The 27,822-nt window shown below is 32.6% G+C and overlaps 2 protein-coding genes across 2 annotated transcripts in view; one reads left to right on the top strand and one right to left on the bottom strand.

Annotated features, from left to right (window-relative positions):
- The window catches only part of LOC129222660 (uncharacterized), a 516,294-nt gene that overhangs the window by 138,409 nt on the left and 350,063 nt on the right, over window positions 1–27,822 (top strand). The window lies entirely within an intron of this gene.
- LOC129222661 (probable nuclear transport factor 2) lies at window positions 162–27,822 on the bottom strand. Its single transcript, XM_054857191.1, has 4 exons — window positions 27,595–27,822; window positions 25,588–25,659; window positions 12,542–12,640; window positions 162–430 (listed from the first exon to the last, which is right to left on the bottom strand). The coding sequence occupies exons 1-4, from the start codon at window positions 27,700–27,702 to the stop codon at window positions 314–316; spliced, it is 396 nt and encodes a 131-aa protein (XP_054713166.1). The 5' UTR covers window positions 27,703–27,822; the 3' UTR covers window positions 162–313.

Raw genomic sequence — 27,822 nt, 5'->3', positions numbered from 1 at the left:
ACTAGTTCATTTCAAAGCGGTAACACCTCTAAGGAAAGTGTTAGTTCTATTTAACATAAAAAGCATAATCAATTTAAAAGGTTATGGAAGCTAGAATAAAGACTTTTAATTTTTCAAGTGGGAACAACGCTTTCAAGTTTGAGAAAGACCACACAGTAGGTAAGATGACAAACAGTTACATTATAAGCAAAGTACATCACATTTTATTGAATGAAAAAAATTACATATACATTTCAATTAACCTCAGTCATAAAATATTACTTTGTTGAAAGCCTTAAAAATTATCTTGAATAGAAATCAATGGTATACATGTTTACATAGAGTGCAGCGACAACCTGAAAGAGTCGTGAGCAACAAAAAAGCTTCCAGTATCGGGTGTAGGTTTGAGTATAAACACTTGATTAAAACTATGTGGAGGGTCATCATCCGTCTGAAAGGAAATCAAAACATATTTTAGAGACAGATGATTATTTTGACACAAAATTAACTTCCATGGAAATGTCATTTGAAATGAGAGTAGATTTTTTTTTATAAAATAAGAAATTTTAAAAAAGTGGAAAAAAAAAGCTTCAGCTATATGTAGGAATAAAAATCTGATGAGAACCTCACACTGCTTCTTTGTAAGATATTAACTCTTAATAACTCAAAGCCTCAACCAGAATATTCCTTCATTTTGAAGTTTACATTTAATCCTCAACTTTTTGAGAAGGCAGTGGAAAGCACCAATAACTGGAAGGTTTTAGCCGGTTCCAGAGGACTTTGAGTTATAGAGAGTTGACTAATAAATGTTCCATAATAACTTAAAAGAATGTGGGTGTGTACTCATGTATGCAGGTCAAAGTAATACTTCAAGTGCTTCAGGCACTTTCTTTTAACTAGTAAAGTATGGTAGAAGATATGGCTATAGGACAAGTTTTGTGAGTTTTATTATTTTTTTTAAATTTAAAATGGATGTTTTTATTTAAATCATTTTTTTTTTTTTAATCTCACAAAATTTGCAAATATGAACTACTTTACATTTATACACATAATATATTTCATACATTAGATGAATCCATTCAACTTACTTTTAAAATTAAGATAAGTCCTCTATTCAATAAATTTTTAAGATTTATAAATATGCTGTTTTTTATGCTTTGCTTAAAGATAAGGTTTCCACCATTATGTACGTTTTAGTGTAAAAGAATATGTTGAACAATTACTTTTCTTAACTATATCAGTCATGGTGTATGTATAAGAAAAACTGCAAATTTTTATTTTGTTTCAAACCAATTTTGGACAATATTGCAAGAGTGAAAATCTGTTACACACACAGAAAGAGGGATCTATGTAGTTTTGCCTGTTGAAGTTAAATTTAGTATAGTTAAATTTAGATACATTCTAAAAATGCAAAATGAATTTATTAAAATAAAAGCAACTGATTTTAATATATGATTTTGTTAAAGAAATCACTTGATTCAAATGAATTTAAAAAACATCACTTGATTTATATCAAGTTGATTTAATTCAACGAACCCTGGCATAGGATGTATAACTTTTTTTCCAATATTTTTGATCCCTATTTCATAAAGTGTTACATTTCCCTATACCCCTTCTCTAATTTGACATTAGGGTAGGGAAAAACTTTTAGATCTGTTAGAACGCAGATTTTTTTTAAAATTAACTTTAATTTATGGTTAGCTACGTTTTTTTTTGGCTCTAAAAAGTGAAAAGAGAAAAAAATTCTTTACTTTCCAAAAAATTAGGATTTGAAAACTAATCTCAAAATTAGCTCCTGCGCAGTAGCGAAAAGGATGCAAGAGTCCTGATAAAACCCTCAAAAATATTTATCAGTTTTATTTAATCAAAAGCTGCGCTCCTATGGCATTAAAAAGAAAGAAAAAAGACAAAATCTTATTTTCAAAAAATAAAATTAAGAAATTAATTTCAATCTAATTTGTTCAATATTTAGTTGTGTGACCCTAGAACTGAAAAATTGAGAAAAGAGAAAAATAACTTAGTTTTTAGGAACATTAAATTTGCAAAGTAATTCTGAAATCAGTACTAGAATGTATTACAGTGAAACTTCAATTAGCTAAAGTTTCAAGGAAAGCAAAAATTAAAACAAAAGTATAGAATGACCTCTGGCTCAATTTCTCTTCAACATCATAAACGTTTTTGCCATTTTAACTTTCTGCCATCATTTAAACTGCCATTTAATTTGATAAAATATTTCCATCAGTTGGGTGCTCTGTTACTTGAATTCTTCTATAAACTACAACAAAACCCCAAAAATTCTGTTTGTTCGATTGTCAATTATATTTTGAAAAAAAAAAAAAAAAAACTCCACTCAATTTATAAAGTTATGTGGTTTATTAGATTCACTTCGTCCATGCCTTTTCTGTTCATACTATTTGGAGAAAAAACAACTCCGACTTATGGGGGAGGGGGGGGGAGTTACATTAGGAAAGAAAATCTAACGACGGTCATGAAATAAAATTAAGCTTATCAAATATTTTAACTCAACGAAATTTGGTTAGCGCCCACATATATTTTATATGAATATGAATCACGATCATAGATAACGGCTTTGATAGGCGAAAAGTAAGAAAGTTTGGCAAAAGGTTTGAAAATAGGACATTTTAGCAAAAATTTAGAAAAGAGGAATAGTGCTTTAATATAATAAAGGGCATATTCAAAACTACTAAAAGGAAATATGCTTTTCTTAGAGCACACAGATATTTAAAAGAAAAAAAAATCACTACAGTGTATAGATGTTAATTTTCAGGCAAACTCACAACTTCTTAAGAGAGTTACTAGAAGAAAATGAGTTTTCACACATAAGGTGAATCGAATTTCTTCGAAGTTTTTTCCCGGAATTCTGATGATGAATCATTGTTGACAAGCATAGAGTCAGTTAATATATGCAACGCTAACTTAGAAACGAAAATGAAAATACTCAATAACCAAATTTGAAAATTCATTCTTTTCACTCCAAATCAAGGAGTCTGCCGTTGTAGAATAGATTTGAATGTGGATTCTTTTTTAAAACTTTGTGTTTTGACATTTTTAGCTTATACATTTTTTTTCATAACAAATCACTTGTAATCATAAAGGTATTAGGTAAGATTTCTTTGAAGACTTCAATAGTTTTTCATATGATTCTTAGTTATAACTTTAAGTTGTCTTTTAAATGAAAAAAACTTTCAGGAATATTTCTACACACAGGGTGAGTCTGAACAACACAGCGATACTTGACTAGGTGATAGAGAGAACATCTAATTAAGCAATAATATATAAGAAAATATGGTTATAAATGCAGTGTTGATGTGCTAAATGCACACAAGCCAGAAAATGACAAATGGGAAACTGGTCAAATTTTTTACAAAGACCGCTTAACATTCATTTCAGTTTTTAAGAAAGGTTAAAAGTGATTTTTTAAAGTTACAATCTATTGCATGAGATACAACAACAGCAGCACAGATCAGTGAAAGCTTGGTAGAATGGCTTGTCGTTGCATTGTTATTGCAAAGCATGTAACATAGCTGCATGCCACAAATTTTGTTAACTGCTTTGAAACCTTATTCCTAAATAAAATGTTGTGTGAAATTGTTGTAGTGAAATAAGTTTGAGAACTACTTCCATAAGGGTTGCAGTTTAAGTTATTGAACTGTTAAAAAGACAGTTAAAATAAACATATTAAAGTCAGCACTCTTTAAATTGCCTTCTAAAATTTTTCAAGTTCACTGTTCACCATTTCATACACTCAGATAGCAATGATAAACTCACAGGAGTCATACGACTTGACATATGATAGAACAAATTTGAATTGAGTTAAATACCTTTGTGCATGAAAAGTAAAATAAGGAATAACAATGACAAACAGCACAAATTGCAGATTACTATAGACATGTGTTTTGTTTTTACAAGAACAGCTTTTTTCAATGCAAAAGAAAAGAAAAGAGCTTATGGATGAAATGACATCCTCATCCATAAGCTCTTTTCTTTTGCATCGAAAATGGTGTTTCTTGCAATGCTGAAACACGTGTCTGCAGTAATCAGCAATTTGTGCTGTTTGACATTGATATTTCTTATTTTAGAGTTGAATTGGTTCAAATAGAACTTTTTCATTTTCTGCAAAAATAAGGCATAAAATAATGAACATTTTAAGCAAATTAGGGCACTTTGAACCCTGCTTAACTTAATTTAACGCCCTTCCCAAACTACAAATTATCACTATTGAGGAAGCAATATCTCTTAAGGTTTGCTTTTAGGCTTTTTCAAATAAAAAACCTACTTGTGTTTACTAATTCTCTTCTTTATTTAATGCTTTCTACACCAATTAGAGGTGTAGTGCTATAAATTAAACAGATTAAATCAAAAGAAAAACTGATTTTGAGTTTAATTTTACAGTATTTTAAAACATACCTTCAAATGATCTTAGCATCACATTTATATTTTGAGGCCAAGAGTTTAACAAAAATAAAAATAAATCTTGCTTATTTACATTGCATAGAAACTTAATAAATATATGAAATAAAACTAGTTGAATTCTAATGAAGGATGCAGAAAGATTGCTCACAAATAAGATATCCATCATAAACACAAATATAGAATTATTCATAAAATATTTGGGAAATTAGCAAAAATGATTCATGTTATGGTTTCTGATTGGAAGGGGTGAATCTTTCATGGACACACTTTGACAGGGACAAATGTGGCTAGGATTGGAAAAAGGGACTTAGTGCAAACTCGGAATATTGTTGTCATAAATTTATCAATTATAAAGACTGCAACTCAATAACATTCTGACAAACTAAAAAGTTTTTAAAACTTTTTTTTTATAAAGTCAACCTGCAAGCAAAGGTATCAACAATTAATTTCTTGCTGAAACAAACCCATAGAATATTGTTCTGCTAGTGTTATACCCAGTCTTGCATAATATAGACGAACGTGTGAACAGCGTTCGCAGAAAATTTTTGGCTCTGCAGAATTTTTTTTTTCAAAGTGCTAACGTTGATTTTTTTTAAAAAAAGGGAATTTTTAAGAAAATCCCTGAGTTTATTTCTGTTAAAGCCTTTCTCCAAAAGCTTTTTAAAGCACATGTGTAAAAAAAATAATGGTTTTGGCAGGTTTTTGCAGTTGGTGAAAAATAAGCAAACTATATGTTATTGTAAAAAAAAATTTAAAGAACTTTTTTTTTCTCTTTCATATTTGAGTATAAATTTAATTTTTTATTCAAGGGTGAGTCAGGCAAAATAATTATTTGCAGAAAATTTTCCAGTTAGGATTTGTGTTCGCAGAAAGCTTTTCATTTTATCTAAGTCTGGTTACCCATATGTGGAAATTCAAGAAAGGTAGCATGTAAAATATTTATTCAAATTGTGTTGTGAACTGCAATGAAAAACATTTCTGGTTGCTTTAGTCCGTAGGAAAAGGTTACTTTACTTTATGAAATAAAAACACTAAAAAAAAAATTCATACATTTAATTATTAAATTTAGCATTTTAAAATGACATTTTTCTTTAATAGTTTATTTTATCATGGAATTTTGGTATGATGGCCAAAATTATCGCAATAGTCATGGTGGGTAGCAGAAATTATTGGTCATTCTAATATGAAATGTCTTAATTTCCTAGTATCACTTTCTTAGTGAAGAAACTTGCTAAAACTATGGTTATTTTTTAAAAACAAGTTTAGGTCTTACCTGCCAACATAGAATGATTAAAAATGTATAAAATTAGGGAGACTCTGTAGAAATAAATTAAGCAACAAAAGTTTGAGTGTAACAGATCTTAAAAACACCAATAGGGATATCTTAAATTAATTCTGTATAGAATGCGACATTCCGAAATTGAGACTGATATTTTTACCTAGAAGCATTAGTTTCCCTTTGCTTTAAAGTAATAAACACTCCTTGTAGCAAGTAAAAATTTAGGAAGTTTAAAAAATATCGGTAATGCTTTTATTGCATTCTTTTGGGGAAAAAATCCAATAAGAAGTAAAATGAAATATAAACATATTTCAAAACCGATTGGATAGATACGAGGGGCGTTTTTAAAGTAAGGTCCGTTTCGAAATGAAAAAAGAACGAGTACAGATAGAGCAAAGAAATTTATTGCACAAAATCTACCACCCTTACGCTATTTTTCGACATTGCTCCCATGATTTTCTAAGCATTTGTCATAGCGTGGCACAGGTTTTTGAATAACTATTCGTAGAAAATTGCTGCCTGTGTAGTCAACCACGGGGTAACATGTTCTCTGACCTCATTATTGCTGTTGTGCCACAGACCACCTAGAAAATGCTTTAGATGCCTAAACAAATGAAAGTTGCTGCGAGTGAGGTGGGGGCAAACCAGAGGATGTTCAAAAGCGTCCCAGCCAAAGCCCCCCCAAGAATCCTCAAGGTTGACTACACAGGCGGCAACTTTGTACGAATAGGTATACAAAAACCTGTACCACGCTATGACAAATGCTTGGAAAATCACGGGAGCAATGTCGGAAAATAGCGTTAGGGTGGTAGATTTCTGTGCAATAAATTTCTTTGCTCTATCTGTACTCGTTCTTTTTTTATTTCAAAACGGACCTTACTTTAAAAACGTCCCTCGTATCTATCCAATCGGTTTTGAAATATGTTTATATTTCATTTTACTTCTTTTTGGATCTAATCATTGACGAATCTCTATTTTAAAGCATTGCACTGTTCTGATGATCATTCAAGGGATATTTACTTTATTAGGGAGTTTGGGAGAAGGCATTGAAGTTCGGGAGCCTACTGAACAAATTGGGAGAGTTGGCAGCTACATATGACATAAGAGCTTACAAGTTTTAAACTGATACTTTTGTTTTAGGTAAAGACTATTGCAAGCAAAATACAGACAGCTCGGTTTTAAGATCTAGAGACGGGGTTGTATGAATGGTGGATTTAACCATGAATAAAACTGACTTGGATAAAGTCAGTATTGGCCATTGGATGTGGACAAAGAAAATGAAGTTTAAAATAAAAATAATTGAAAACAAAATTTAAAGTTAGGGTTGGTTCGTGAAGTGGGTCAACCCCCTAAAACTGAAATATGGATAAGGTTTTCAAACTTTTTTAGTCTGATCATATCACATGTGATCACATCAGACCCTCAGCGGCGCCCAACTTGCCCATTGATTCTTAGAACGCGACCAACTTGCCGTTTTGTTCATTAACTGGCATCCTTTTGATTTAAGACTAGCCGCCTTCGGCGACCAGCTGGTCCACCTTTTTACACCATTCGCCTTTTTACGCCAATGTTGCCGCCTTCGGCGGCTGCTTAAATAAATTTCGTGGCGCTATCAATAGTTAGTAGTTTGAATAAAATATTTTCTAGACCTATCTCCAGTTCCGTCGTTTGGAATACTTTTAAAGGAGGGGAGGGGAGACACAAACGGCGTACTCTTCATGCAAATTTTGTCGAAAAATAACAAAAAGCACACTCACTTTTTTGTGAAAGCATTGTTTTTTCAAAGTCATGGTGTGTGTGTGTGTGTGGGGGGGGGGGATTTTTTAAATGACGGGCATGTCTCTTTCTTGCTGACCATCTACTATATCAACCTCTATATTTGTCTATCTATCTGTCTATCCATACGATCTATGCGTATCTACCTCTGACAGTAACAATCTTATTTTATTTATATAAGTATTCATTCAAAGAAAAAAAATACATTTTTTGTCCACTCAATATCTATCTTTGTATCTACCTAACCTAACCGCCAATCCATAACAAAAACACAGATCATGCAAAAAATCGCGGGCTTTATTTATTTAATCAAAATAGCCCGCAAAAAAAAAGGCTCTATTTTCCCCGTAGTGCGGCAAAAAGTAACGCTTGCAAAAAAATAAAAATAAAAAGGTGAAGAGAATGCAAACGATTTCAGTTGGATCATGTGATGAGGTAAGTTTGGAACTCAGCCGGCAAGCGAGCAGTTCGCGTTGCGTTCTGCATTAAAAAAATTGTAAAAAAAATTATTGTGTATTTTTAAAAACCTTTTTCTTCTGAAGGGGGCAGAATGTTTTTATTATTACCAACTAAAATTTTAGAATTGAGGGTTCAATACTTTTCGCAGGATGGGTTTCAAAAAAAACTAATCCCAGAAAAAAATGCAAATTAAAGGTTTTTTTCAAAAATCTATAAAAAATACAAAAATTGCTCTATCTTTAAAATTTTTTCATTTGTCATATTTAAAATTAAATTTCCTACACAAAATGTATGTCTGGCGTGGTTGGTTCGGGGTCTGTGAGGTTAAAAATCACATAAAACATTAAATAACTTTTTTTCTAATGAAAATATCAAAAATCGAAGCCCGAGGTGCACATCTTTAGCAAAAACTGCACCTGTATACCAAGTTTCATCTTTCTAGGCCTTGCCGTTTTCCCGGAATGCCCGCCACACACACACACACACACAAACATCTTATTTTATTATATGTATAGATTCTTGCTAGGAAAAGGAATGAAGCCAGTGTCCCCTCTCCCTTTGCTTTCCAATGTCTTTCTTCTAAGTGAAAACAGGGAATGTCTGCCCCTCCCCCTCTCCTCCCAACTTGGATTGCCATTGAGCTGACTATGAGAAAAGAATGCCTTCTATTATCAGTTGCCGCAGAGTATAAAATGTGGCCTGGGCAATGTAGAGACTAAACAATGTTCTTCCAAGAATGTTTCACTTTGGGAACACTACTGATAAGCCACTGCTGAAATCCCAGAATCACTTCCTTATTCCTTGCCTCAGGGTTTGTATCACCTCTTATTCAATAATGGGGGCTGTTTCCACTAGTTTCCAGCAAAGAATACTGGCTGTCATCCTTCCTCCATATCGCTGCATGATAAGGGAAGTGTTTCTTTGTCCAATTGACATGTGTTTTAAGATAATTCTAACTCTTCTTTTCCAGCCATATAATTAAGTTAACCCTGCATTTTAGAATTTTCCATTCAAATTCTTAATAGTGCTATTACATTTTGAATTAGAATTACGTAGGTGCAGTGAAGCGCAACAAATCCACCGACCTAAAATCCGCCATCTTCGGAAATTAGTGCCATTTTTTACTTCCTTTTACAAAAAAGAAAGTACTGCATCTGTGAAAAAATTTACTCAAGATTCGGCCTTAATTTCCATTTTGCTCACCCAAATAAATGTTGAGTTTTTTTTCAACCTGACCATACGCGGATAAGTGCCTTAGAACTTATAAACACCCGAAATATCCATTTTGATATTCCCCGAGTTAATTATGACTTTTCTTGAGATGTCCATATGTATGTATTTGCGTATGTATGTCGCATAACTCAAGAACGGTATGTCCTAGAAAGTTGAAATTGGATACGTTGACTCCTAGTGGGGTCTAGTTGTGCACCTCCCTTTTTGGTTGCACTCAGAGGTTCCAAAAGGGGTCTTTTACACCTTTTTGGGGAGAAATCAATGTTAATTTCAATGCAAACTCAAGTGGTGTTATAATTTATGCAAACACTTAGCAATATATCGGCAAGCTTTTGAACGCCAAGTTTTGTCACCACTTTTTTTTAAAATCTTGTTTCAATTTGGCCATTGTTGGTAATATTTAGAGAGTTAACTATTGAATCACATTAAAATTAACAATAATGGGGAAATAACTTAATTGGTGTAAAAGGAAGTGATGCACACATCAGTTCGTTTTTTTTTTCATTTGCAATGCAAATTTATTTTTTATTTTAACTTTATTTCAGTCCATAATTCTCTAAATCACGATTATTTGCTGAAAGAATTGTTTTTGCGCATAATTCATGGATAACATGTTCTATTTTATTCAGCACTAGCCGCCTGCGGCGACCAGCTGGTCCGCCTTTTTGGGCCAGGGTTGACACCTTCGGCGGCTGCTTAGACAATTTAGTGACAGTATTAATCAATGTTTTTCTCTTTTTTCTCAATATTATCATTCGCCTTTTTACGCCGATGTTGTCGCCTTTGGCGGCTGCTTAAACAAATTTCGTGGCGGTATCAATCATTCTATATCTATCTATATCATTAGTAGTTTGAATAAAATATTTTCTAGATCTATCTCCAGTTCCGTCGTTTGAAATATTTTTAAAGGAGGGGGAGGGGAGACACAAACGACGTACTCTTCATGCAAATTTTGTCGAAAAATAACAAAAAGCACTTCTACTTTTATGTGAAAGCATTGTTTTTTCAAAGTCATGGTGTGTGTAGGGGGGGGCCTCTGACAACCCATTGAAATTCCTTAAATGACGGGCATGTCTCTTTCTTGCTGTCCATCTACTATATCGACCTCTATATTTGTCTATCTATCAATCTATATGATATGTGCATATCTACCTCCTGACAGTACAATCTTTTTTTTATATAAGTATTAATTCGAAAACAAAAACATTTTTTGTCCACTCAACCTCTATCTCTGTATCTACCTAACCTAACCGCCAATCCGTAACAAAAACAAAGATTGTGCAAAAAATCGCGGGCTTTATTTAATCAAAATAGCCTGCAAAAAAAAAAAAAAAAAAGGCTCTATGTTCCCCATAGTGTTCAAAAAGTAGCGCTTGCAAAAAAAAAAAAAGTGAAGAGAAGGCAAACGATTTCAGTTGGATCACGTGATGAGGTAAGCTCGGAATTCAGCCGGCAAGCGAACAGCTCGCGTTGTGTTCTGTCATTAAAAAAATTGTAAAAAAAAAAACTATTGCATATTTTTAAAAACTTTTTTCTTCTGAAGCGGGCAGAATGTTTTTACTATTACCACCTAAAATTTTAGAATTGAGGGTTCAATCCTTTTTTGCAGGATGGCTTTCGAAAAAAATTAAACCCAAAAAAATTGCAAAATAAAGGTTTTTTCAAAAATTTATAAAAAATACAAAAATTGCTCTATCTTCAAAAATTTTTCAAAAAATATTTGTGTGGTGCGATTGGTTCGGGGTCTGTGAGGTAAAAAGTACTAAAAAGTGCAAAAAAACACATAAAACATTAAATAACTTTTTTTTTAATTAAAATATCAAAAATCGAAGCCTGAGGTGCACATTTTCGGCAAAAACTGCACCTGTATATCAAATTTCATCTTTCTAGGCCTTACCGTTTTCCCAGGATGCGCACCACAAACACACACACACACACAAACATCTTGTTTTATTATATGTATAGATTATACACATGATGAGCATTTCTTGGTCTGAAAAATATGTATGTATTTTTGCTCAATATATTTCATTATGTACTACTGGAAAAATAATAATAAATATCGAAAATCGAAAGCAGATGCTAAAAGATTGCTGCAAATTTACAGCAAAACGCTAATATTTCACGTGACACGCGGCATCAAAGAAACGCAAAAATATGACAACAATACAAAGTAATCAGCCTGAAAAAGCCATATGTGGATGATTTTGGACATTTCAATTCAAAACAAATAACATAACTATTGAAAATAAATATCAAGTACTTTCAAACTGGCGCTGTTTATTGGTTTTTGTTTCCTTATGGTGGTGGTTAGTACAAGAGCAATTATTACTTTGGGATTTAAAAGTTTAAGTTACGGCTAATAACAGTTGAAGGAATTAGTTACCATATTTTTTAAAATGATTATAAACTATTCAATTGTCCTAGGAAGTAATTCATGAATGTTTCGACGTTTTTTTGGTGCAATAGTTAGACATTTGACCCCAGGAATATTAGTATACGACTACATTCACTAATGCTTTGAAGCAATAACACGCCTTTTAGTTTTGAAAAAAATGCCCTTTTTTTAAAAAAAAACAGCACCCTGCTTTTTTTTAATCTGGGTGAAGCTCTGCATCACATTGATTGGTTTTGCATATATTTGGGATTCATGGAACTTTTTTATAGGTATAGCACTTAGTAAAAAAAAAAAAAAATTGAAAAATATTTGCGAGTTTAAGCAACATTTTTCAGAGAAGTGTTTTCAGGTTAGTTATTTTTTTATGATCATTAATTTTTCATTCACAGTTTAACTCCAAGTTAATACTACAAAAAGAATTTTTGTATAAAATATCATTAATAAGTGTTTAAGGGGAGGTGTCCCACTTACCCGATAAATTGTTGTTATAAGGGGTAAGTGGGTCCCCTTATAATAATGAGGACATAGTAATGATATACATAAACTTAGCACATCAGGGAGAGCAGCCACAACGAGGTTCATTGCATATAGTTCTGCTTTAGCCCTTGCTTAAGGGCAATAACTTATTACTTAATACCCAAGCTTTACTTTCAATTAATAAGTTTAACTGCTATTGCTGCGGCCTTTCGCTGGTCTGTTAAAATTTAATTTGTTGGCACTCGCAGCTACAATGAGCTGAAATCTGCCTCCAGCTCCGTTATTGACGAGCCCATAACTGCAGTCTCTGGAAGTCATAACCGAGCTGTTGGTATATTGCACGTAGTTCTGCCTTAGCCTTGGCTTAAGGGTTAAGGCAGAACTTACTGTTAAAAGACTGTTGTTGGCAAAAACAGAACAAAAATAGATATTAATAAATGTGTTTAACATTTATAATTGCATTCTATTATAAAATTTAAAAAGGTACAAAAGGAAGATGTATATACCTTTAATTGACCTAGGACAGAAATTAGAATACCACCATCGAACATTGGCTGGGCATCTACAGCAGTAATATTGTGGGCTATCTTCTGAAACGTCAAACTCTGAAATTCATGAAAAACAAATAAGTAAACATCATACTAAAAGAATATGAGCTACTGCATATGTATATATTCATTTCATCTCACAATACACAGGATTATAGTAAATAATTTTTTGCACTATCTGGGTAAACATTAAAATCCCTCAATCATTTAAAACCTTTTATAGCGCAAGGGATGGAATGTATACTACAACATCAAAATATAATGAAAATCTATTTTCATATTTAGCACATTAATATTTCAAAACAAGGAGAAGTACTTGCTTCTTTCTGATCCCCCTAAAAATAAGTTGTTACAATTATTATGCATACGTAAAATCCCTTTTAAAATAATCGTAAAATCACAGCATTATCTGGGTAAATATTAAAATTCTTCAGTCATTTTAAATAGAGACGTACCGGGTAGCACTTTGGCCGAGTAGCTGAGTACCGAGTACTCGGCCTTTCACTACTTGGCCAAGTACCGAGTTCTCGGCCTTTCACTACTCGGCCGAGTTACCCAAGTACCAATTATGTTTTAAGAAGAACCACTGACACACATGTGATGAATTTTGAACTTATTGGAATAGTAGTATAGACCTCCTTGTCCATATAATAGTTTTTAAAACTAAATTCCTGCTAAAATTTAATTACGCATTATATAAGGGGCATTCCACGGTATTTCTGACATTTATGTAGAGTCCGTAACATGACCTTTTTTGCCATAACTTTTTAATTTACTGTTTGATTAGCATATTATTTTATTTTGATCTTTTCCTACCAATACACCAGCTCAAAATAAAATAATTTGCAAATCAAATGGCAAATTAAAAAGTTATGGCAAAAAAAGGTCACGTTACGGACTCTACATAATGTCAAAAATACCTTGGAATGCCCTATAAACAATTTTGTTTGTGTCAAAAATTTTACAAAAAAATTATTTTTAAAATTAAAAATAAATAAATAAAAGGTATGATTAATCAAGTTGGAATTAAAACAAATTACAGTAAAATCCCTCTAATACCAACACTAACAGGACAATTTTTTTTTGTTCGCAATAGAGAGGTGTCCGCAGGACAAGGGTTTAATGATGTTATTTGCATTGGAACTGGGGAATTAAAAATTGTCCACATAAGAGGGGTGTCCGTTAGGAGGGGTTTCACTGTATACCAATCAATTATAGTTCCAGTCCGCCAAACATAAATGGTTTTTAAAAGCAGATAAATTAAATGTGCAGGAACACTGCAGACACGTGTTTCCGCCCCCTCCCCCCCCATTACAAGGAACGTCTTTTTCAGTGCATAACATGTGAGGTAAAGAATGTAAAGACATTGGACAAAAAAATCTGACTTTTGTCGGATGTCTTTAAATCCACGAGCTCCCATTTTGTGCACTGAAAAAGGAATTCCTTGTAACACGAAAACACGTGTCTGCAGTGTTCCTGCACTGTGCTTTTAACGTTGTTTTATTTCCTTTTATTTTTTAAGCAAAAGCATTTTTATATTTTTTATAACTAATTTTTGTTTGTAGCAAAAATCCATTTTTAATCGCCCAATCCAAAGTTGCGGGTGTGACATTTACACTAACTAAATTAGTCATCAGCAAAAATATTTTAGAGTATAGGTTTCAATTTTTATATTTTCAATAAAGATCACTTGCAGGTACATTGATGCCAATTTGCAAGTTGATTGATATTTTATTTATTTTTTAAAAAATTAATTTCTACCCGTTGCGGGTGTGACATAAAAAAGACATGCATTTTCACCTTGCGATCAAAACATTCAAAACTCTGTGAATTATAGCAACTGATCGAACTGGTTTTTTTTTATGTTAGACAGTAATACCATCCTTCTTATCAACACAAAGATTTCTAAGCAAACCTCCTTGCTATTTATTGTAAGCATCTGCTAAAAGCAAAACTTGATTCCAAGAATGAAATATCCACTTCTCTTTCTTCTAAGCTTAAAATTTACATTTAATTAATGATTGTGCTGTAAATGGATGCAACATAATTTAATCGACGACAATGACATTCAATTACATTTCAAATAAATTAATAAATAAAAGCCGTGAGATTTCAAATTAAACGAAAACAAACTAAGTATCCTTTTGGAAATAAATTTATAGCTACGGCTTTATTCGCTACTAACATATAATTTAGGAACGTTAAGTGTTATAAAATCACAATGCTGTAAAGAAAACCAAAGAGTACACGTAAAAGATCAATTTTCAACTTTTATGTGCACTTACGTCGCGTTTTACGCACATTTAGGCAGATGTTGTACTCAAAAAACATTATAAAAAATATAAAAAAAGGGATATTTTTTCAAATTTATTTACTCTAACTGATTGGCCTTGGGTTTTGGTCGCAAATTTCAATCATTAATATCAGAAACATTTTAAATTCACCGATTCTGTCTAATACTTCAGCTTATAATTATTTTAATCACAAAGAAAAACAAACATTTATCTCTTAGCATACAATTTCAATTCTGTATAAGTAAAAAAAACTAAATAAACAATATATAGTAAGAGCAAAAATTTTGCACAACACCAGGCAGCTATTGTGTTAACATTTATACAAAAAAAAAAAACTTCAGTTGTTAGCAAAGAACAATAATAATATTTTTTTTTATTGTTAATGGAAAAGTATATGAAAATGAATAGTTTTCAAAAAAAGAAAAAAAAAAGAAAAAAAAAAGAAAAAAAAATCAAAAATTGAATCGTTTGTAGCTTTTTCTTTTCAATAAAAAATAAAGAGCCTCGGAATTTTTTTCATTGAGAGGGGGAAGAAATTCAGAAGAATGGGACCTGACTCTTAAGTAAAGGAAATTTCTATGGAGTTGCTTAAGATCTACAGTATTTTGTAGGAAGATGGAAATGGGGAAATGGTTAAGTGAGAATTATAACTATTCTTTTATGTAAAAAAAAAGAATAATAATAAATAGAGAAAAATAAATAAAAGTTTAAACCGTTTTATAATTAAAATAAAACTTCAGCAGAGCTTAACTATTTGTACTTTATTAAGCAACAAATCCAGAATTTTCATTGATCTCAATTTGCCCAAAGCTTGATATTTATCTCAAATCACTATTTAATCTGTGCAATTGCTTGATACAAGTCATATGATCTTTCAATTCCTTGGAACAACTTAAGCAAAAATAATTATAAAACCTTGATTTTTATAGAAAAATCATCATAATTCATGCCTCATACTAATTAATAAACCTTTTACGGGGATGAAAATTCGTAAAATTATTTTAACAACTTTTTTGCTGCGACTTTTTTTTACCACTATAATTTAAAAGTATTTCGTTGTTTACTATTTTTTGCTTTAATTGTGTTTTCATAACTTTGATTTGATACATAGCTCGGTCACTTAGGTCTTAACTACTAGCAGGGGCACTCCGAAATAAAATGAGAGAGGGGGGGGGGGGAGAGGTGGATTCTCAAATTTTCGAATGAAGTTCTACTTTTTCCAAATGATAAACATGAGTATGAACATTATATCATACTTACATAACATCTAATGAGAAACAACATTATGCATCATTAAAAACAATTTTTAAAATTTGAAAGAAGAATCTCAATGTTGCAATAGTGTTTCCAAATTTTTCAAATGAGAATTTTTTGGGGAGGTTACACTGTCCTTCTGAGACCTCTCATCGAGGCGCCCCATACTAGATCCCATGTGATTGTCAGTGTTTCTTTAATAATAGCTTTGTTAAATACGCCATAATTCAGTGAATGTTGGATATAGTATTTGTTTTCCGATTTTCAAACGGGATCCTAGACAGTCCCGATTTTCATTCAAAAATCCAGTGTCCCGGCCAGTTTACTTCACGTCTCGGTAAAATATAAGTTTCATTACAGATGACCAAAAAAATATAAAAATAATTAACCGTGAAGGATTATTTAAAATAATAAATTTTTCATTTCTGTACCTCGTAGCCAGACTGACGTAAGTCCAAAAATTTGAATTTTCTGTTTATTACTGCTAGGGTTCGCCGATATATATCCGATATTTGTTCTGAAAATATCATGATATTTTCGATATTTATTTTTCCAACTACGGTATTTTCAGTATAAAAATTATATTAATCATAGTAATATAGCTCTTATTATTAAAAATACCCAAAAAGTTATGCACTATAGTTTTATGATGTATTATTAGACATTAATATAACAAAATAATGTATTTTTTTTATTCATAAAATTATTAGTAATGTAACAATTTTAATGCATATTAAAAGTACCTAATTAAATTGTTAACCATTGGTTGGAACAAAAGAAAATGTCTTATGACTGTGCCCCTGACTGTTGCATATTGTTTTTTTCTGAATCATATAACTGTGTAAAAGTAGCTAACAGAAGACAAATGAGTAGAACAGCTAACGCTATATTAACTCTATTAAAATCGACTAAAATGTAAAATGGAATATTAGATATGAATAATTAAAGAAACCTTAATTTTAAGTCTGCATATTATAATAATAAATAAAGAGTGATTTAAGGATGCATTTACTATTTTGAAGACATTAGTTTGCCTTGATTGAAAATATTGGATATTTTACATATTTTCGAAAATTGCACTCACATGACATATTTTTTTCTCTCCTGTAAAGTAGCGTATGTGAATCACGTTAGTTTAGCTCTGAGGTACAGATTTGTAATTTATGACCTGTAAAATTACTATCGGATTAGCTTGTAAGGAATTTTACAAAAAGATTTAAAACAAAAAAGACTTTCTAAAAAAGTCCTAGCCAATGCAATAAACAAGTAAATATTGTTCAAAATTCAATTCCTCATTTCTTGCTGAAGTAACTTCAAAAGATTAACGTTTACAAAATAAATTGTTTAAATGTATCTGCTTGCGTCATGTATCATTTATTATTCTTTGTTTAGGCTGATAATTAGTAATCATTTATCCATAGCATTGAGAATAAACTACCTTCTAAAACACTCTGAAAACCAGCCGGGGTGTATACCTTTTGAAATACCCACGGTGGGGGGGGGGGGAGGGTCCTGGTTGAACATTTCGGTAATAAGGCAAGCCTAGGTATACCGCTATTACGATCACTTAGTCTCAAATATGGCGAGATTCGAAACATAAAAATGCACAAATAAAGAAAAAAATATACATATACAAACATAGTATGTAAAAAGTATGCATAGATGTATAAATTTGCAGTGCTTTTTTTCCCCAGCGTTAAAAGAGAAACAACGAATTGCTATTGCGCGGAAGGGGGGAGGGAATTCCTTTATTGCTTTTTATTATTACGTATCATTTCAGGTTATGCAAAACATTACAATCATAACTAAATGCATTTAGCTATTTCATATTGTTATATAACTTGTTATAAATATTGTTTTATAAATGTTGAATATGAGTAGTTAAATTCAATAATAAAATATGTGAATAGTAATTTAGAGCAGTAGTAGGAGATAGCAATTCCAGAGATTTAAAATCTAGATTATTACTTCATAAATATTACAGAAAGTTGTGATTAGTAAAACACGACTGGCTGAAAGGAATTCAACTCGTTTGCTACACGTGTTTAGGGGAGAAATGGGCGGGACAGACCTTGGCAGCATGTCTGGAGGAGTTCCACTCTTCCTTGCGACACGCGTTGAAAAGAAAGGGGTTGAGCTTTGACAGCACGTCCTGGTCAAAAGGGATTAAGTGCTTTTTATCTCCTTCCGAAAGGGGGAGGAAATTTCAAGATAAAAAGTATTGACCATTTCGAGCAGATAGCCATGTTCCCAAGGTGACCTTTTCCAGGTGAAATTCCGCTCGTATGTCAAACCACCAGTGAGTTAACAAAAAAAATTTTTTTTTTGCGAAATTTTTTGATTTTTCACAAAATTAATTCATTTTTCACAAAATTATTTGATTTTTCGCAAAAAACGGACCCCTGGATGCATTAGGATTCTGTTGTGGTTGTATATGAAGTACACTCCCTTTTGTGAAAGAAAATTGCAACACCACGAAGGACTTACGCGAGTGAACTGAAAATTGCAGGAAATGTAAAGTAGGGCATGATATGCAAATTATTAGAATTGCAGACCGGTAGCGCATGCGTATGCTGAGCAGCGCCCTCTGAACGGCGGGTCAAACCGAACATAAATAGACGGCTGTAGCGAGGCAGGTATGATTATCGGTGGTTATATGCTAGAGTAAACGTTAACTAAATCTTTACTGTGCAGTGCAACAGCAGCACAATCATGCATGTTTGGAAGCAGTGGACGGACGAGGGTCGGACAGCTCAGAAACACAGGAGTGGACCCCGAAATGTGACATCAGCTTGCGATGACAGACACCTGGTGCGTATGGTGCTGACGAACCCCAGTTTCTTCTAGACAATTGTCAGCACAGTGGTCAACAGCTACAGGTGTTACATTTTGTGCTTCATCAATTTGGAGACGTCTGCTGCAGTGTGAGCTGAGCAAGGATTCCTTTATACAGGATTCCTCTCATGCAAAACCATCTCAATGACCCAATGTGCATAGGAGCTGGCGTGCTGATTGGCAGCAGGTCATCTTTTTTTGTCGAATCGCACTTCAATTTGTGGCACCATAATGGCCGAATTCGTGTCAGGCGCTTGGACGAACACCTGGAGTTATGGTCTGGGGAGCTATTTCATATCATGGGCAGTCACAATTGCTACGAATTGTGGGCAATTTGAACAGTATCCGATGTATAAAAGAAATTTCACAGCCCCAAGCTATTCCTTTCCTGCAAGGAATGCCATGGGCTGTATTCCAGCAGGATAATGCCCGTCCACATGTCGCCTGGATTGTCAAATCCTACCTTGATTCGCAGTAGGTACAGCTTCTTTCTTGGTTTGCATATTCCCTGGATATGTCACCGATTGAACATGGGTGGGATTTTGTTGGGCGGCGTCTCGCTCGGGATCCTCGTCCTGTTGCTTCGACGGACGAACTTTGGTTGCACATACAAACAATCGGGAATACTTTTCCGCAGCAGATCTTCAAACTTTGTTTCCCTCCATGCCGAGTCGTGTAGCAGCTCATATTGCGGCGCGTGGTGGCCACACAAAATACTAATTTCTATCTCTTTTTATTGTTTGTTTGGTTTGAAAATGTAATAATTTACTGGTACCATTACCACCCAACTGTGTATTAAATTTCATTCAATTATGATGCTTCCTTCATGGTGTTGCAATTTTCACAAACAGGAGTGTAGTACTTGAATTATGTTCCAGGAATGGTGTTTTAAAAAGGCAATATATTAGCTATCAATACCTATTATGTCACCCACTATAATATTAAAATCTGTTCGCGTCTGTCTGTCTGAAGATCTATCTTCTCGAGAACCGCTGCGAATCGGGAGTCAAACGAGATACCGATCAATTCGAAATTTCCCGAAGAAAACAATAGGACCAATCTCGTAATTGTGCGACTTTAATTAGCGGAGATATTAATTGAAATGTTAATTAACATAACGTTATTCGGGAATTTTATTTCTTTCCTGTTGCCATTTTGAATTTGCGTGAGCAAGTAAAATTCTAATAATTGTTTTAAAAGAGATTTTTTTGGCTGCTGTCCAAATCTTAAAACAACGTTTCCATCCAGAATTTCATTTTTAATTAGTTTAAAATTGGTTGCTCTATTCGGTTATAGCCTTTATTTTATCGTCTGTCCTTTTTTCATTTTTTACATTCAACTTTCTTAACTCTTTTCAGCATATGAAGGTTGTTTCTTTAGCTATGTTTATTGATTGTAGTGTAAGTTTTTCATTCACCGGCCTCATATTTTGGTACATTTAGGATGTGCGACTAATTATGTTTATTTTGTTGGACTTTTTCCCGTCACATGGGTGAGTTTTCGAATTGTAATAACTCTCTTTTTCCTTCCTGTTTCTATTTTTGAAATACAGTTTGTATCGTTAAAAGAACACGTTAAATTAAGATTGTTTGGATTTCTTTAAGTGAAACAGAGTTGAACAAAAATATTGTTTTTAAGGATTTTAACTAAAGCTTAATTCGAATCTGATGACTTGGTATTAAATTAATGCTGATTGGTATTTATTAAGTCTTGGTGCTTTAGTTTCACATAAGCAACCAAAAAGTATGTGTCATTTTATGTAAAAAGCTGATCGTAATTGTACATACAAATGTTTCAGGTATAGTCTATCAGATTTAATTCAGTTTAAAGTGAGCACAGATTATAATTGATAATGCATATATTTTCATCTTTTGTGCTAATTGAAAATACTCATAACTTGCATTATTGATAACTATGATTAATTTTAAAGAGATTTTTGCCAAAAATATGCTCTACTGGTGTTTTGCAAACCTTGCATTGCGCATATTTATTTACTCCTTAGCGCTTTAGAAACTGATGTCAGAGTAATACAAAAACATTAATTGGACATCTCTTTCATTTTTTAAGTAGCCCGTGCAACGCCGGGAACGCAGCTAGTATAATATTAATCAATGAACCTTATACAATAGCAAACCTACTGTAAATTACTAACCTTCAATAATCATGACCATCTATAATAATAAAAAACTATAATACCTTTAAGTATAAGAACGACGAATCACTCTCGTCACCTCTAAGCACCAATAGGGCATCTAAAAGCATTAGACAAACTCCTAACGTAGCTCTGACATGACAATTTGTTACCTCCCAAATTTATGCAATGGTCATTAGGCTGGTCCAAAATTTTGAAAGTGAAAATTTTTTGAGTCCTACCCTTCCATTTTATTTCAATGCATTAAAAAATAAATCCGACAAAATTTGAAAACATTTCGGTAATATTTAGAGGTAGCTCAACGCAGATAAAGTTCTGAATAGATGCGTACGACACACGACCATTAACCTCACTAAGGTAGATGCTATTTTTATTAACAAGAAAACAATTGCTTTATAAAATTGTTTTTTTTTTATATAGAGACTTAACAATAGCCATTGTGAAAATACTTTTGTAAATACAAGTAAATACATAAAATCTATTCCTTTAACAGTCGTGATCGAATAAATTTTCAACTTATTGCTTATGTATGTATTCTTAATTGTTTTGGTTTCACCACTGTTGGAATGGCAGTTTGCACTTATTTTTGAAATGCATATGTCTCTTTACTTAAAAATAACTGGACATGGCAAATACATCAGATCAGAGGTTTATCTTCTTAGTTCAACCATAAGTGAGCTAGCTGACAGGCAATAAACTACCTTCAATTCGTATGGCACTGGGTATGTTTCTTCATAACCATATTGAATTAAAGAAAACCATAAGAGAATCTTTAAGAAATACAACAGAAGAAATAACAAAATTTTGGCAGAAAGTCAGAATACCCGTACAAAGACCCCAAAACTGTCAGCCCAAGTTAGAAACTTTATTAACAATGGAAGTTATTGGGGGGGGGGGGGGGGAACAGAACTACAATGACACAAAAAAATATAGAAGGTGAGCTTTGCAGGACTGGGGCCTAACTGACAAAGTTTCTGCAATGAGCTTTGACACAACGAGTGTCAATACCGGGGAAAGCAAGGATACCCCTGTTTTACTAGAGCAAAAACTAAAGGAAAGTTTACTATATTTTCCATTTCAACATCAAATTATGGAATTAATTATTGGTGCAATGTTTAATAAATGTTTGAGTTTTTCTTCCGCACCAGATGTACCTCTCTTTAAACGATTCCAGGCCTACTGGGAAGACAAAGACAAATACATCATAGGCATCAACAATAAGGACATTTTAGCACAAATGACAGATGTAAAGGATGATACAATAGTATTTGCTGAAAGATTACTACATAACACTCAAGCGAGAGATGATTATCGAGAATGTCTTGAACTATGCTTAATATTTCTCGGTAAAGCTGCTCCACATGGTATCAACTTTGTAGCACTTGGGCTATGCATCATGCTAGATGGATATCCAAAATTTTGTATTGTTTCAAAATATGGATGTTTAGCTGTTAATTTACCATCACGTCAATAGAAGAAAAGGGATTGCAAAAAATATGCATATTTGTTGTACATGTGTATTTAAAGGCTTGGATGACAGCTTCTATGCCTCAAAATGCACCGTATAACGATTTTAATTTAATGAACTCTTTATTGAAGCATAGAAAGATTGATGAAAACAAGCAAAACTTCAATGCAGAAATTTGCCAATCACCTGTGTTATTTGTCAGAAGAGCTAGTGGCATTAGCCCTCTTTGCCAATAAAGTGCTCCACTGCATTAAAAGACAGATGGTGAAGGCGATGAATGAAGTAAATGGGAAAAATAATGTGGTGAAGCACCCTAAGATTTTGCCAAAACATTTTATGGATATGAAATTCGAAGAACTTGTGACAAAGGGGTCAATTTCATTTTTTCAAAGCATGGGTTTACATGATACCTTCATTCACGTAGATCCAGAAATCTGGGAGCTTCAGGAGGATTTTAAAAAAGAAAAAGGATTATTCAAGGAATTGCAGTGGTTAATGATAATGCTGAATGGGGTATAGCCCTTATAAAAGAGTTTAATGGAAAAATAACACGCAATGAAGAACAATGCCAATTTTTGTTGCAAGTTGTCGCAGAACATCGACGAGCTTAATCCCGGATGTAAAAAGCAGAGTTTGTAATGTGTACTAAGGAAAGCAATATGCATAACTGTTGAAATATTATTATTATGTAACTATTTTTAACCTAGAAAATGCTGGCAATTTTAATTAAATAAATTATATACTTTTCCTAGCGTCAATTTTATTCAATTTTATTCTGCATTTATGGCATAAAATGGTAAAACGCCGAACTTTGAGGTTGTTGAGCTACCTCTAAATGTTAAAATTATGAGCTCAAACTTCACAATAATTATTTTTTACTCAGATGGAACCAAATGAGGGGGTAGGACCAATAAAAATCAGGATTTTTTAAAAAAGGACCTTTTTTGGACCACCCTAATGGTCATTCCACATTTTTACTTTCTTCTATTTCTAATATATAGAAGAAAGTATTAGATTCATGCAAATTTTCGAATTTCAAAGGATTTGAACGTTTTGAGGTGTGCTAAATCCATTTCGACTATTTTTGGAAAATGTCTGTCTGTCTGTGTGTATGTGCGTCCATATGTGTGAGACCGTTTTTTTGTGGTGCTCTACAGCAAAAACTACCGCATGAAATCGAACGAATTTTGGTACACATATGCGCTCCTGTGCGAACTTGTGCCCGTTGGCTTTTGGCACGAATTCCTCCAAGGGGGGTGGAGCAATGGGACGTTTTTTGAGTTACACGTGCTTGCTATTCCTCAGGAAGTAACTGGCGGAATCAAACAAAATTTGGTCCATATGTTGCCATTAACAGGAACAGGTGCTGATTCAATTTTGGTGTCAATAGCTCAAACGGGGGTTGAGCTATAGAACGTTTTTTGTCGTCAATTGTGACTGCTGTATCTCAAGAAATAATGAACGGAATGAAAGAAAAATTTATCAGCAAGTAGACCTTAGTGGGTATAAGAGCCGATTTTATTTTGGTGTCAACAGCTAAAAGGGGGGGGTAGCGCAGTCATCCGTTCTTTTTTTCCATTGTGAGTGCCATATCTCAAGAAGTAATGCTACGTTCTGGTTGAAATTTGGAATACATGTGAATCCATATGTAAAGAGGCTTTGGTTCAATTTTAACGCCAATCACTCCAAGAGGTGTTGATTTTTTTTTTTTTTTTTGCGAATAAAAATAGCTTTATTAATGCAACAATAAGATAAATCGTAATATATTGTCGTCTGCGTATTTCTCGTGATTTTAATTGTATGGAAATGATTGGAAATATTATCTCAATGATTTAAAATGTTTAATTGTTGCCATCTTATGTTTGTTAACAAATAAAATATTTGTAATTAATTCAAGCAAGGCTTTTAAAATACCTTTCAATTTTCACTCTCTGCTTTGCTTTTGTAAAAATTCAGACATTGGGATGGTCGTCAAGTTTTTGCATGTGTAATTTTGTTTTTGTTGTGAAAAATATCCAGTCATACCAATTGTATAGAGCAGTGACTCTTAACTTCCTGTTTACAAACAATTTTAATGTGGTTCATGAACAGCTAGAGAAAATGAATCACTTAAAACCATTTTCTCTGTAACAATTAAATTTCTTAAAGAAAAATTCAAATTCATCTCATTTCAAGTAGTTTAATTGTTGTGAAAATATTTCAATTGGATGTGGTCCACAAAGGTGCCAAATGGTCCTCAGTAAGGAAAATGTCATGAACCATGGGCAAAGCACATTTAGCTATCACAGTAAAAACTTTTTGGCTTGAATGACTTGTAAGCTGAAAGTTTTTTTTAAACTGATGTTTTGATATTAGACTAATTGATCAAGCTTAAAAGCGATGTTTTTACAAACGAAATTTTTTGAAAGGATTAATTTTATGATATGAAATTTTGAGAAGTGGCCACTTTAACAATTTGGAATTTTACGAAGGGGCCACAGAGTGGACTCAATTTGCACATGAATCGACCCCTTGTTGGAAAATCAACTCTTGATAGCTTGAAGTCTAATTCGAATATTTCTTTATCTTGAAGTTTTCATTGGGTTCCATCTTAACTCTTGGGAAGACTGGGGAAACTTTCCATAACTTGAACGAACAATAACTCTAAGGTTTTAGCCTGTCCCTTGGAACATTGAGTTATGGTGAGTTGACTGTATTATTGTAACATAAAGTTAAAGAAAAACCTCCTATGATTATATATTGCTTTGCTGGTTGGCTCTTGCAAAATGATACACTAATTGTAAAAATTATTCAAAAATTTTAGCTTCCAATGCCCCTTCTTTTTTCCACACACAGTATTTTGCAGACTTGAAAAAATACAGACTTCAGTAAAAATTCTGAAAACTCACATGTCTGAAAACTGATTTAGTCAGGTACATATTGTTATAACAACCGTCAACAGTATTAAATATTAATACACAATTATATTTATTTCACTAGACACAACAAAAAGCAACTATACCTGAATTTTTGCCATGATTTTTGAACAGCCAAAGAATTGTTCTCCTTCAAAGGTCAGCATAGATCTTTCTTCCTGAAAAATGTACGTTTTAGTTAAATTTAATTTCATACAAATTTATCACAAACCCTCTTTTTTAATCATGGGCTAGAATTAAAACTTTAAGAAGAGTGAGATTTTCTTCCAAGCTTTTACAGTAGAGTGGTTCACAATATTTTAGAACGGAAGAAAAAAAATATATACTTTCACTAATTCAATTGTGTACTTCAACTTTCTAAAACTCTGCAGTTGATGTCTTACTTTTTTCCCTTGCAACTCGTCCAAACAGGGTTGTTTCCTTCAGTCAAAGGTACTACTTTTAGTCACTGAAAGAGATAGAGTGAGAAAAAAAAAAAAACATGGAGCAAGAAAAAGCTTTCATTTTCGCCAACGCTTTTAATTTTTTTAAATGTCAAATTTTGAAAATAAGGCATGGTCTTTATAGCACATTTGTCTACCATGTTCTACGTTATGATAATCAAGAAGTGAATTAAATATTGCCCTCTCCACTTGCTATCAACCATATTGGTGCCAACACATTTGAGTAAAGATGCGAACTAAATATTGTGTTCTGTGAATGGCATTTCATCATTTGTGATGTCATCAGCAGAAATGTAAACAATAAAAGAACACCAATTAAAACAATTTTTAAAAAATATTTAACTTAGTCAAATTATTTAAAAAATGGTCAGATCCTATATTTTAAAGCATGCTCTTTCAGAAAAAAATACTTATAAAATTTTGCAAACAACCCCATTTTAAACAACTGTTTACTTTTTTTTTTCACTTGAATTGAATTTTCCATTTTAGTCTTATAAACAAAGCAGTACTGAGCAAATGACATAACTCAATAAATTTTAGCTAATTTCTGTTGGGCGGAAGCTTAGAGCAGGGATTAAAACAAAGGGAGTAAGTCCAATCATTGACTTAGTAAAAGCTGACCCAAAGACCCCCAAATCACATGATAAACGACGAATGGTTGGCACGTTTTGCGTGAAACAAGAGGAAGAAACCTGATTTCTTCTAATGAATTGCTTTAAAATTTGTCCTAATATTTCAGAAATAAAAAAAAAAAAAAAAAAAGAAAACAATGCATTGCAAAAAAAAAAAAACTAGAATGACTTATTTTAATTCAAAGAAAGGGTTTTGAACATAATTCTTACATTTTACTTTAGTTAGTTAACCTCTGAATCTTGGATTAGCCTACCCTATAAAAACGAATTTAAAAGTCAAATCCGCACATTAAAAATAAACTCAAACGAAAGTTGTAACAGAATATGAGATAAAAGTTTGAATATTTACCTCATGATTATTGAGCGCTTTATCCTTCAAGTCGTAGCATGTTGAATAAGGCAATACAATTGTAATCAAAAGTTACAATTCCATAGTCAGTTAGCTGCCGAAAGATACCAGACTTACATCAAGCTTATCACATGACTAAATTGGGTCTTCAAAGAAATTTATCCAATAACTTTTGTTTTGTAACATTTTGTTTACATTTTTTATGTGTGTGTTCCTTTTAATATTTTTTACAACAGTATCAAACTTTTCAGACAAAACTACAGCAAACTCAAAGTTCGGCATAGAGGAAATGTATACTAACTGATCTAAAGTTAAATGGCCCCCCTTTGACTGTTCAGTGTTATTTTTTCCGATTTGGTTAAAGTACATGACTTTTTTAAACTTTAAGAAAAACTATACTTGCTCTTTCAAACTATCATAGTATATATGCCCATATGTATCTTTTTGCAAAGAAAAATAATTCGAAGAGTACACAGGAAAAAGTATGCAGGTGTTATCTCCAATCAAGCAATAGAACGTGCGTATTACAAACCTATTACACTCAACAATTATGAAAAATTGCATAGTTACTAAATGTACTATGTGTAGTCAAAGCAACTGTAAGCTTTTATTACATGAATAATAAAAAATACAAATAACTTTCAGCTTAGCCCCGGCAGGCATACTCACGTTGTAGAAGGTGGCCAGGGTTGCACGCCTCGTCGGATCATCAAAAATAGCGTAGAATTGCTGCACAAATGTTTTAGCAAGGGTATCATATTCTGGATTTAGCGTCATGTTTTAGATATTTGACCTTCAGGAAGGCAAATTCAAACTAAAAACGAACAATTTTATCGGTAAAATTGGATAGTAAATTCCGTACTAAAAATGATTCAGTTTCCCCGCAACGAACTGAGA

The sequence above is a fragment of the Uloborus diversus genome, chromosome 5 (genome assembly GCF_026930045.1).
Source record: "Uloborus diversus isolate 005 chromosome 5, Udiv.v.3.1, whole genome shotgun sequence".
Lineage (NCBI taxonomy): Eukaryota > Metazoa > Arthropoda > Arachnida > Araneae > Uloboridae > Uloborus > Uloborus diversus.
Note: the sequence above shows the minus strand (reverse complement) of the source record. Positions and strands in the feature narration are given on the sequence as shown.